Source organism: Danio aesculapii, chromosome 21 (assembly GCF_903798145.1).
Source record: "Danio aesculapii chromosome 21, fDanAes4.1, whole genome shotgun sequence".
NCBI classification, from domain to species: Eukaryota; Metazoa; Chordata; class Actinopteri; order Cypriniformes; family Danionidae; genus Danio; species Danio aesculapii.
In genome coordinates, this window is record NC_079455.1 from 25,600,684 (window position 1) to 25,613,285 (window position 12,602).

The window sequence follows — 12,602 nt, forward strand, 5'->3', positions numbered from 1 at the left end:
TAGGAAACATCCACATACACTACGGCCAATTTAGTTTATTTAATTCACCTATAGCCAGGGGCAGACTTAGTGATTTGGGGGCCCTAAGTAATTCCAGGTATCATATGTATAATTATTTTTTTAATAATAAATATAAGTAAAGTAACAGATTTTACAATATACAATAGAAAATTTATTAAAACATCTCTATGATTATGCTTCTTGGCATTGGTCGGGGGCCACTAATTCCCTGGAGCCCTAAACGGCTGCTTACCTTGCTTATTGGTTAAGTCCGCCCCTGCCTTTGGACTGTGGGGTAAACCAGAGCACCCAGAGGAAATCCACGCGAACACAGCGATCTTCTTGCTGTGAAGCAACAGTGCTAACCACTGAGTCACCATGGCACCCCTAGAGGAACACTATATTTAATAATTACGTTTAAAATGACTGATAACCAATAAAAAAGACTGATTGCCAATCATAACCTGAATATGGAGAACAACACTGTATGCTTAGAACATTATTGTGTGCTAAAATAGTTTTAGTTTGAAATTTCTGATCTTGGTTTGAGCAGGTCATGATAACTCAAAAAAAAACCCTCAGAAAATTAGAGATTTTTTTTCCAGCTTAGAAAAATATCCTTTAATATGAACAGCTTGTAAAAAAAAAAAACAAGAATTGCACACATTCTCTTTTAGCTATACTTAAGCATAGTAGCACATGTAAAACATTTCTGAGAAGTTATGTTTTCATTTACTCACCCTTCATTTGTTCAAACCTTAATTGAGTTTTTATTAACACAAAATAAGTTATTTTGAAGAATGCTGGAACCCCCTGACTTGCATTTTTTTTTCCTACTATAGATGTCAATGTGAACCATGAACCAACATTTTTAAAAATATCTTCTTTTGTGATCAACAGAAGAAAGATGCCCATAATGGTTTAAAACCACACGAGGGAGAGCAATCTGAATTATTTGTGTGAACTGTCACTTTAATATTCGAGATAAACTGTAGCTTTGTTTGTGATTTTTAGTCCTCCGATCTGTGGTACAAATAGCTGTCCTCTGTTTCTTCTGTGTAGCCATGATAAGTGCCAGCATTTTCATCCACACAACGAATTCCTAGAGTTTGCTGCAGTTTATGCTCTTGTTGACGCAATTCCAAAGAGTCCACGAGGTCGTAGATGCTTCCCAGAAACCACATTGGAGATGTGAACCAGGCCTTTACATCTCCATCTTTACCCACCACCAGCATGGTAAAGTACTCCCTATTGATCTTTAACTGATTTCTCAGACTCTCCACCACGTCCTGCGAGAGCGTCTCCTTCTCAGGCTGACTTTTACCTGTAAGTCATCATCAAGATCTCACAATTCTATAATATTCAATGAGAACTTTATGATGCTGGTAGCATTATCTCACCATTCAGTGGAAAAAACTCTACTGTTCCTGAAGCAGTCGACCCCGTTCCAACAATCTTCAGCAAGGCAAAATGACGAATACCTGTTTATGTGGATTTAATGAAGTTAGTTGACCACACATATCATGAGCAATGTTTCCATCTGCGTTTCATGCAAATTTTAGGAGACTGTACAGAAATAAGCTGGATGAAAACACCAGGATGTGTGTTAAATAAAAAAAAGGAAGAGGTGTGCTGAAACATTTACATTTTTCCATTTTCCATTTACATTTTTCCAGAGTGACTTATAAATGAGGATATTAGAAGTTCTTCAAATCAGCAGGGAAGCAGCAATATGTTCATATGAAGCAGCGAAAGTTCTGTCACCTATCCAAGTTTTAGAAACAACAAATAATAACTTGACTTCTAGTTGATCAATTGGTATCAGAAGTGGCTTATATGAAATTCATAGACCTCTAGATTACGCTTATTTTACCAAAATAAAATATGATCATGTCATGATTTTTAATGATTTAATTAGGACAGTAAGACCTGATTTTGCTCAGACAAAAGTTTTGTCAGTTAACAGAAATAATGTACAGTTTAGAATATAAAGTCATGGTGCAGTGGAAAAAGAAATAATATCGTGTATGACTCCCATGAGCTTGGAGGACTGCATCTATACATCTCTGAGATGACTCAAATAACTTATGAATGAAGTCATCTGGAATGGCAAAAAAGCATTCTTGCAGGACTCCCAGAGTTCATCAAGATTATTTGGATTCAACTTCAATCCCTCCTCCTTCATCTTACCCCAGACATGCTCAATAATGTTCATGTCTGGTGACTGGGCTTGCCAATCCTGGAGCACCTTGACTTTCTTTGCTCCTGTGGTTTGTAGTGTAATGGGCAGCACAAATGTCTTGATACCTCAGGCTGTTGATGTTGCCATCCATTCGGACACCCCCATACTGAATGTAACCCCAAACCATGATTTTTCCTTCACCAATCTTGACTGATTTCAATGAGAATCTTGGGTCCATGTGGGTTCCAATAGGTTTTCTGCAGTATTCGTAATGATTGGGATGCAGTTCAACACATGATTCATCTGAAAAATCTACCTTCTGCCGCTTTTCAAAGGATCAACTAGAAGTTATTATTTTTTTACATTCAAACCAGCAGGACAAATATCCGTAAAAAAGCAAGTTTCCTTATTTCGTGATTCATGTTTTCATTTTTTAAAACATTCCTGTTTATTTATGCTTTTGAATTGCATTATAGGACCTTGATCTTCCTTCCAACAACTTTTAACCTTTAACATTGAAAAAAAGCGAAAATTTTTTTAATAGTTTGAAGTGATACATTGTCTGGCTATATTATGCTACAAAAACCTTCTCTGATTTCATTTCTCTGTACTGTATCATTTCTTATACATTATATTATTTCAAACTATGTCAAAAATGTCAATAAAAGTCAATTTGTTAAACTGTAGAGTTGAACTTTCAATATCAAATGTTGACAGAGCAGATATCCAGATCCCATAAGACAATTCAAAAATGTAAATAAAGTGAAAACAAAATACGGAAACTATTAATTAACAGATATTTTTACAGTGCAGATAAAGACAAAATAGGGTGTGCTATTGATGAAGGATTAAGTGTTGAGGAAATCTTTCAAATGTAGAGTTGTTGTTTTAAGTAACACATTTTTTGATGCATAACAATTAAAAAAAACATCAAAGATGATGATAACTAGACATATAGTAGCAGCAGCTCAACATTTCAAATGTTTAATCAATCTGAAACACCTCAGCCAAAGTCTGTCATCAAAATGATTTCAGACATCAAAACACAAGATAACATGATAACTCTTTTATTGAATGTCATATGCGTACACTCTGGTGCAAAATGAAATTGATAGTAGCTTCTCCAGGTTCACTTTTTTCTTTTTTGTGCTAGTTTATAGACCAATTTCAAACACAATGGAACACTTAAAGTTTGTCTGAGCTCATATTTCACTGATTAAATATTTAATTCAATTCATCTTTATTTTCTAGAGCACTTTTTACAGTGTAGATTATGTCAAAGCAGCTTTACATAGATGAAGATTAGAGAATGTTGTGGAACATTCCAGCAAGTCAGGCAGTTAAATAAACACTGATTCAGTTCGGTTTAGTATAGATGCTGTTAAACATAAGAAATGACATACCATAATCTGGACAATGTTTGCATTTGTGAAATGAGCTGCAGGAAGTCACAATTTTTAGTCACTGCTCAAACCGTGAAAATAAATATTCACAACTTTGGATGGAAACATTGCTATTTTTACTAAATCTTTGTTTTATGTTGTATGCAGACATTTTTTTTTTGCAGTAGCCAAAAACACATCGTGTAAGTCTCAATGACTGATTTTTCTTTTAGGCCAAAATTTTTAGAATATTAAGTAAATAGCATGTCCAGTGAAGAAATCTTGTACATTTCCAGCTGCAAATATATCAAAACTCAAATTTTAATTAGCATTGTGTATCACTAAGCAATTTATTTAGTCAGATTTGAAGGTGGTTTTCTCAATATTTAGATTTTTTTGAACCCTCAGATTCCAGATTTTCAAATAGTGTATTTCAGCAAAATATGTCTGAGCATACATCAGTAAAAAGCTTATTTATTGAGAATATCTGTCAGTTTAAAACAAAATGACACTAATGACTGTTTTTGTGGTCCAGGGTGGCATTTGATCATGTTTAAAGGCATAGCTTTACTAGAAAATTAGTAAAAACACAATGCTCACCCAGTGGACATTCCTGTCCGTTGACTGCCTGAAGCTGCTGATGGAATGAGTAATCATCAGGATTGGGTGCTGAGATGATCAGAAGTCTTCGTTTGGACATAAACCTTCAAAATTAACATAAGATAATCAGAATAATTGGAAATATTAGTTACACTAATTTGTAAGCATGCATGGCGTTTACCTCAGAAGCGAGTTCTCCTGATTATTGGTTTCAGCTTTAGAGCAGGGTGATGGAGATTTTCGCTCTTCCTCCTTCTCAGACTGACGTGAAGGGAAGCTGTCAATGTAATCCAGTAAATCAGAAGGAGCAGTTGGCTTGTTGAAAACCCTGTTTAGCTAAAAACACAAGAAATTGCTTTGGTTTGGTGGTCAGTTAAAGTCTTTTTGAATAAGGAAATTAAGTGCTCCTACATTAGGCCTCAGGTCATAGTCGGTCAACACCATTGAAAAGTTTTTAGCGTCTAGCCCATATTCTCTGCGGATCTCGCCAATTAACTCCGGGTTCCTGAAGTTTTCTGGCAAGGATGCTTGTGGAGGCTCGGAGTCTGTTTCAAAAAGAGTATTTTAACATTCATTCATTTTCATTCATTCATTTTGCCACAGCGGAATGAACCGTTAACTTATGTAGCACATGTTTTATGGAGCGGATGCCCTTCCAGTCACAACCCAAAACTCGGAAGCACCCACACACTCACGTACTCTACGGCTAATTTAGCTTATTCAATTCACCTGTACCGCATGTCGCATGGCGATTGTGCTACCCACTGCGCCACTGGGCTGCCAGCATTTTAACATGTTGTATGGAATTAGTTTATTATTTACTCACCCTTTACTTATCACAAGCCTCTTTGAGTTTTTTTTTTTCTGTTGAACACAAAATAATAAATTTTGAAGAAAGCTGAAAATCTGTAGCCATTGGCTTCCATAGTATTTGTTTTTCTTACTATGGAAGTCAGTGATTATCAGTTTCTAACATTCTTCAAAATGTTTTACTTTGTGTTCAACAGAAAGAATGAAACTCAAAAAGGTTTTGAACTACTTGAGGTTCATTTTCATGTTTCTCTTTAAATCAGTTTGAAACACTGATTTAAGATGCTGTATGAGAAATAGTTTGATACATGTTTTCTGTAATATTTTTTGGTAGTGATACCCTCCTGCTTCTGAATCTTGGGTAAAACAGCCAATAAAATCATTTGTTATTTAAGTATTTGGGTAAATATGGGTTTTTATTCTGATTGCAATGCATAGACTTTGACAAATAAAATGACAAAATATTGCCAAAAATAGCTTAGAAAATAATAATACCAATACCAATAATAATACCAATAGCAAAATATTGCAAAAAAACAACAACAAAATTTTGAATTAAATTTGTATTTAATATTTTTCTATAACATATAAATTTTCTATATCAATAAAACTAGTTTTTGGATCTTTATCATAAGTTATTTTGTTAGACAAGCTTCAGATTTGGCTTTAGTACTGACTAATCTTATGTGTATGCACAAATAAAATATTGTATAGCTTCCTATTAAAAATATGAATTTACTAGATAGATTTGTGAGGGGTGTACCTATATATTCTGAGCACTGTATGTGTTTCATAAATCAATGCAAGATTTATTATAACAGTATTAAGAGCAATAAACAACACTCAAAATGTTTTCTTTGCTGTTTGTTTAAACTACTTATTTAAAATGCGCTGAATCAACACAATTCTTGAGGTTTTTTTTGGGACAACTCAATTGTTTTGTGTTCAATATACTTCACTGTAAAAAATGCAGGGTTCCAAACAATTCCTTGTTCCAATACAAATCAATTAAGATAAACTAATAGCTTATACACATTTAAGTGGATTGAACATAAAACAATTAAGTTGTCCCAATAAGAACATAATAATTGTGTTATGTCAACTCATTTTAAATAAATAGCTTGAACAAGCAGCAAAAGTATTTTTTGAGTGTTATACTTGCAATGTTTTCAGCTCTAGCCTGTCTAAATAATAAGCTAATTGTAAAAACTGCCCTCTTGACAGTTAAACAAATGCAGCTGAACATGATTTCCATGGGAGAAAATATTCTGATCCTTTATTTCAGATCCTTCTGCACCTCAAAAGAAATGCAGGGTCAGTTGATTTTGATTAATGACAAACAAATTATTCTTTTGAACATGTTCTTTGATGTAAAGCCAAATACACCAAATGTGATTCATTTCATAGAAAGATTTATTTACTTTTTTGAGCCTTTCTTTTTAGGGCTGAAAGGCCAGTGTAACCTGATTCATGATTCATAAATGACCAATAAAACATTTGTGAATTAAAAACAAACAGCATTTGACCTGTTTGCAAAATAAATGACTCATGTAGGGCAATTCTGTATTAAATTGTTCAAAATGATTAGCATGAAGAAAGCCAAAGGAAAATGAATGAATGAAATACACCAAAAAAAGTAATTAAATTAAACAAAATAAATACAATTTAACGATTATATCTATAAATAAAGTTGGTAAATCTGTATCTAAACCAATTAGCAGCATAAATAATTTAACAAGTTGACTCATTTAATAGTCCTTACCTTGTTGGTAGTGTTGAATGTGTAGTGTAGGATTATATTCTGAACCCCTGATGGACAGGACCGAGATCTTTCTTTGGGAAAACTCACAGCTATGCAGCTCGTTATCATCTCTCTGTTTGATATGCTGACTTGACACATCACTCGGGGATGAAATCACCTGTGCAATAAAACAAACATTCAAAAAAACAATCACATTTTCCCTTCTTACTAGAGCTGCAACAAGTTTGGATCTTCTTAAGAACTTACAAGAAGTCTTCTTCTCCCTTTGAGGTTTTGCATGAATTCCTTAAGAGCTCCCTTTTCCTTATCATCTGCTTCTCGTTGTGACTTCCTCCTCCCCCCTTTCCCCTTTTTCTTGTTGCCATCCTTTCCCTTGCCTTTCTTTTTGGAGCCTGAGTGATCAACAGTTTGTTCTACTTTGAACTCCTCATTGAGCCTATCCGATTTTGAGTTTACACCAGCAAGTTTTTTATCTGCTTCCGAAATATTTTTTACTTCTTTTACGGGCTCTTTGTTTCTGTCTCCATCTGAAGCTTTCTTCTGGTTGTCAAGCTTTGGTTTCTCATTTTTAGAAGATCCAGATCCTCCTTTATCTGATGGTTTTCCATTCCCCGATCCTATTGTTTCTTTACGTATGACATATCGTGAACCTCCACTCAAAATGTCTTGTACTTTGTTTCTTATAGTTTCCTTTTTGTCCAGTCGTATCTTCTTCGTGAAGACGACAGATGTGGTGTTCCTCTGCCTCTGTGGGCTGAACGTCCTACGCTTGCTTGAACCCTGTTTCTTCACCACTATCCTCTTTTTTGTGATTTTGCATTTGACCGGCGATCCCTTCCTAGCGACCTTCTCCAGCTTTCGCACAGGCAGATGATCGATGACCTCCAGAATGGCTTCAACTCGAACGGCGTACGGAAACCTCTCGCTGACCCTCATGTTCTTCTTGAGAATTAGCATGGAGAAAGTTTGGTCCTCCAGTTCAATGTGATGGAGAAGTTTGCTCACCATCTCAGAATCCATGGCCTCAACGTTGGCTTCTCCTTGCAAGGTCATACGTTGGATTCTGCCTTCCATAAGAGCGTTTTGAATAATAGTAACGATGAGCGTGTCTCTCTCTGCCAAGCGGCAATTGAGTCCTTCAGATTCCTGGATCTGCTTCTCCATCATGCGCAGGTAGTTGTCATTATGTGATGGTGCGGAGATCACCCACAGGCGATGTTTCCCAGCAAAATCAACCAAGAAGTCAGACTCTGAGGGACTTTCCCGAACCCCAGCATCCTCTTTGGGAACCGTAAAATCGCTTTTATTCTTCGTCTGGTGTTTCTTCTTGCCTGATTTTGCAGAAAGCACCGGGCTGTTGATCAACAAGATGAGTAGGATCCACAGACGAGACATATCGAGATGTTACACTGTCCACTAACCAACAGACTGAGGAGGCAGAGAGAGAATTTGCAGCTTCTGGTTCACATTAGAGTTCGACCTTGCTACAGGAAACTCTTGGAATTTTTGAGCTTCAAAGCAAGGCTGAGCCGTATGGCATGCAGAGCCGCGTCTTGAGCCTCATAACTGGTCTGCATGGAGGATGAACTGTTTGTAGGAGAAGAGGGAAAGGGGAGGAGTTCAAACCAACCTCCCTGATGTGTCTTGATTACAGTTGTGGACATCTTATGTTTTACCCCTTTCTTTAGTGGTTAATAATTATGGCCGGGTAGATCTTGACTATTTTAGTATGTGTTGATGTTGTGGTTCAAGTAAGTATTACAAACATTTGATTCCCTACGGTGGCCAAGAGAGCTTAACATGCTGCAATTTATCAGTGTGATAACAAATGTTATCAGTTTGACAGCCCACGGATCATCATTTGCTGCGGATCATCAGAACGCAAACACATTTTACAAAAACATGCTGCATTTTCCTCCAACACAACGGAAATGTTTTAAGGAGATCCTAAAACATGACGGACCCGGCTAGTTAGGTTAGGGTTATTGGCTAATAAGTACTAAAGACACAGTAATCTGGATATTAAAATTGACAAACAAAAAAACTCACATTTCAAAGATCACCTACAACTTCATTGAGCATTAGTCATGGCATAGCAGCATTCATTACATTTTTGGGTCCATTTGAAACATTTCCATTGTTCTTTATTCTTTTAGTGTTGTGAGAAAATGCAGCACGCTTTCGTAAATTGTTTGCGCTGTGAGAAAATGGAGTATGTTTCATTAATTTGTTTGTGTTGTGGGAAAATGCAGCGCATTTTTTAAAAAAAGTGTAAGCAGTGTGAGGATTTAAGCTTTCTCGGCCACCGTGTGATTCATAGATGAGACGTCCCATTTTTGGGTCTACATAAAATCACGTTTACATAAGTAATTTTATATACATAAAATGCATATTAAATGCTGGCCAAGTGTCTATTTTAATGAAAAGAATTGTGAAAAAAATGTAAAATAAGGGTTATGTTCTGTTTAATGGAAGATTTTTTTCAACACATTTCTAAACATAATAGTTTTCATAACTAATTCATAAAACTGATTTACTCTTTAGCCTTAAGTGCAACTAAAAGGCGTAAATAGCTTAATTAGGTTAATTAGACTAAGGTTATTAGGTATTATTGTACGTGTTCTGTAGCCAACTAAAAAAATTGCTTAAGGGGGCTAATAAAATTGACCTTAAAATTGTTTTTTATTCCATAATTCCATTTAATTTAATTCTGTTTTTATTCAAGCCAAAATAAAACAAATTTTTTTCACATTTTATTTTTCATTTAAGTATATAAATAAGACAACATATCTGCACTGTCAAAAATATCTGGCTATTTTTAGCAATGTTAAATTTTTCTTTAAATTTGCTTTTGAAACTGCTTTATGGGACCATGATTTAGAAATTATGGTTTTATTGCCAATTTTAGTAATCCAAAATGATATTGCCTAGGTTGGTCAGGTAAATTATGGTACAAAAGCAGTACTTTTTTTAAACATATTTATTTCAATTAAAAAATTCATCAAAAAAACTCACTGAGTTAAATTTTCATCATCAAGAGCTATTGGAGCAGACATCATAATGTCCCATAATGCAATTTGGAAGTGTAAACAAACTGAAAACGTGTATCATTCATTCATTCATTTTCCTTCAGCTTAGTCCCTTTATTAATCTGGGGTCGCCACAGCGGAATGAACCACCAACTTATCCAGCACATGTTTTACACAGCAGATGCCCTTCCAGCCGCAACCCAGCACTGGGAAACACCCACTCATTCACACACTTACTATGGCTATATTAGCTTATTCAATTCACCTATACTGCATGTTTTTAGACTGTGGGGGAAACCGGAGCACCCGGAGCAAACCCACGCCAACACGGGGAGAACATGGAAACTCCATACAGAAACGGCAACTGACCCAGCCGAGGCTTGAACCAGTGACCTTCTTGCTGTGAGGTGACAGTGCTAACCACTGAGAATGCCCAGTATGTGAATCATGAACTATAAAATCACAGATGTTTATTTTTATTTATTTTGAATTTTTTTTACTGTGTTTACTGATCTGTATTTTATTAAAAGTATAATATGAAAAGCTGACATCTGAAAAGAGCCATCTGAAATTTTCATAGAAAATGAACATTTTTTCTCAGCTCCTGTGTTTATGTTGAGTTACTTTACTTTAAAGGCCATGAGTAGGGCTTATCCTGTGCAGTAAAATTACTGAACCTACACATAGGAGCCTGATAAAAATGCTCATTTTAAAAGAAAATTTTAGATGGCATTTAGAGGTTTTTGCATCTAAACTCATTCATTCATTTTTTATTTCGGCTTAGTCCCTTTATTAATCCAGGGTCGCCACAGCGGAATGAACCAGCAACTTATCCAGCATGTTTTTACGCAGCAGATTCCCTTCCAGCCGCAACCCAACTCTGGGAAACATTCACACACACTCATTCACACACATACACTACGGACAATTTTTTAGCCTACCCAATTCACCTGTACCACATGTCTTTGGACTGTGGGGGAAACCGGAGCACCCGGAGGAAGCCCATGCGAACGCAGGGAGAAAATGTAAACTCCACACAGAAACGATAACTGACCCAACTGAGGCTCGAACCAGTGACCTTCTTGCTGTTAGCGACAGCACTACCTACTGTGCCACTGCGTCGCCTGCATCTAAACTCTTCAAATATTAATAATATATTACATGTTTTATATTTCAAAGTATTTAAAGTCTTGCTGATGACAAATATGTGAAAAAAAACTCAAGCTGTCTTGCACTTATTTATTTATATGCTAGTAATGCTTTCCATCCAAGCTTTGTCTCGCTCACTCTGCATCTGCCAAACAGACATCAAAACTATGATGATTAATACCATCGCCTCAATAATTTGCTGTAAATAGAATAGCCTGCAGATCTATACTTGTTCTTAAGTCAGATCAAATAAACATGTTTTGAAACTTTTTATAGACATAAAACTGCTAGCAAGTTGGTTCCTTATTATTAATAGACTATGAATTGCAGGTCAAACACATATGATGTTATCTACTATAAAGTGAAAGAAAAGGCTGAAAGTGTAAAGCTTAGAAGTTTAGCTTGAAACTGTTGATAGTAAAGTTAATCATGTTCAGAAAGACTGCAATAAAGTTAATCATGTAAAGACTGCAAAATAGAACAATTTATGGGGTTCATGTTAAAGTAAAACATGGTAAATGTTCTTCCTTAAAACATTTACATTTTTACAGCATCTAAATGTACATTACCACATGTACCGTATAGTACATGAGAACAATAAAGTGGGGAAAACATTGTTTTAATTCATGCATTAGTTGGTCATATAGTGAAAGATAAAACTATTTTCCAGGTGTGAGAGGAATTGTGTGTTGAAAGTGGGTTGTTGAGGAGAGTTAATGGTTAACAGTCACGCTACACACAGACATTCCACAAATGGATTTAGTTGAACAGAAGCATATGAGAAACAAGGGGAAAACCTAAAACTGCACCATCCAAAGCTGTCAGAACATATGAAAAGGCTGTGTTCAATGCAAAATGGGTTTTATATTTTAGAAACTGTTAACATCAAAGTTACTTGTTGAATATTATTTGTAGTTTCATTTTGTATAGGCTACTCTATTAATTACATTGAGTTCCATTGACTAACTAAACCAATTAGTCAGTATTTCTAAGGGCTATGATGTAGAATCCTAATTGCACAGTGTTATTAATTGCAGAAATCAAGAACCTATGATCTGTGCCTCCTTTCTCAAGATTGTTCAGATTCTTTTTGATGTTGTATTTAGTGATAAAGCGTTGTTCCTGTTTACTAGCGCCATCTGCTGGACATTAAAATCTCTGTAGGTGTATACAACTTTTTACTGGGTAAAAGTAAAACCTTCAAAACTACAATTATGTCTGTTACTTGAAATATATGTTAACTATAAATATATTAAATATAAATAAAAATAACTAAATCTACATAAATAAGTAAATAAATAAATAGCCTCTAGTTTCCAAGGAAATTAACTTAAAACTAAAATAACAAAACGAGAATGAGTACCAAATTCTTGAACAAGAATCAATAGTCTATTAAATCAATTAAAAAAGTTTAATGAATTCAGATAATTAGAAAGGAGTAATTGTTATTTACCCTTAATGGGATCATTCGTAGCAGCAGGATTGTAGAAGATTATGTTTGATGATTAGTAAAATTTTAGTTGGACAATGCAAAAAATATAATTGATAATAATAATAACTATGACAGTTAGGCAAATGTGGTTATATATTTGATAATTCCAATAAAATGTATGCGTGTTTTTTATTATTATAAATTTTTAATCATTTAGTTTTTATTAATGCTATGCTATTAATGCTAGATTTCATTA

The 12,602-nt window shown here is 35.0% G+C and overlaps 1 protein-coding gene across 1 annotated transcript; it reads right to left on the minus strand.

The window, feature by feature from the left end:
* Nucleotides 1-607: 607 nt before the first annotated feature.
* On the minus strand, nucleotides 608-8,312 carry ccdc80l2 (coiled-coil domain containing 80 like 2). The gene is made up of 7 exons (XM_056446837.1): nucleotides 6,983-8,312; nucleotides 6,737-6,893; nucleotides 4,576-4,709; nucleotides 4,346-4,500; nucleotides 4,165-4,268; nucleotides 1,401-1,481; nucleotides 608-1,324 (listed from the first exon to the last, which is right to left on the minus strand). The coding sequence occupies exons 1-7, from the start codon at nucleotides 8,129-8,131 to the stop codon at nucleotides 1,011-1,013; spliced, it is 2,094 nt and encodes a 697-aa protein (XP_056302812.1). The 5' UTR covers nucleotides 8,132-8,312; the 3' UTR covers nucleotides 608-1,010.
* Nucleotides 8,313-12,602: the final 4,290 nt, after the last annotated feature.

Excerpts from the sequence above, each read along its gene's own strand:
- ccdc80l2 (XM_056446837.1), bottom strand. The coding sequence starts at position 8,131 with ATGTCTCGTCTGTGGATCCTACTCATCTTGTTGATCAACAGCCCGGTG. Across the intron at positions 6,894-6,982 it reads AAGGGAGAAGAAGACTTCTT|GTGATTTCATCCCCGAGTGA; the intron begins GTAAGTTCTTAA and ends TTTATTGCACAG. Across the intron at positions 1,325-1,400 it reads AGAGTTTTTTCCACTGAATG|GTAAAAGTCAGCCTGAGAAG; the intron begins GTGAGATAATGC and ends GATGACTTACAG.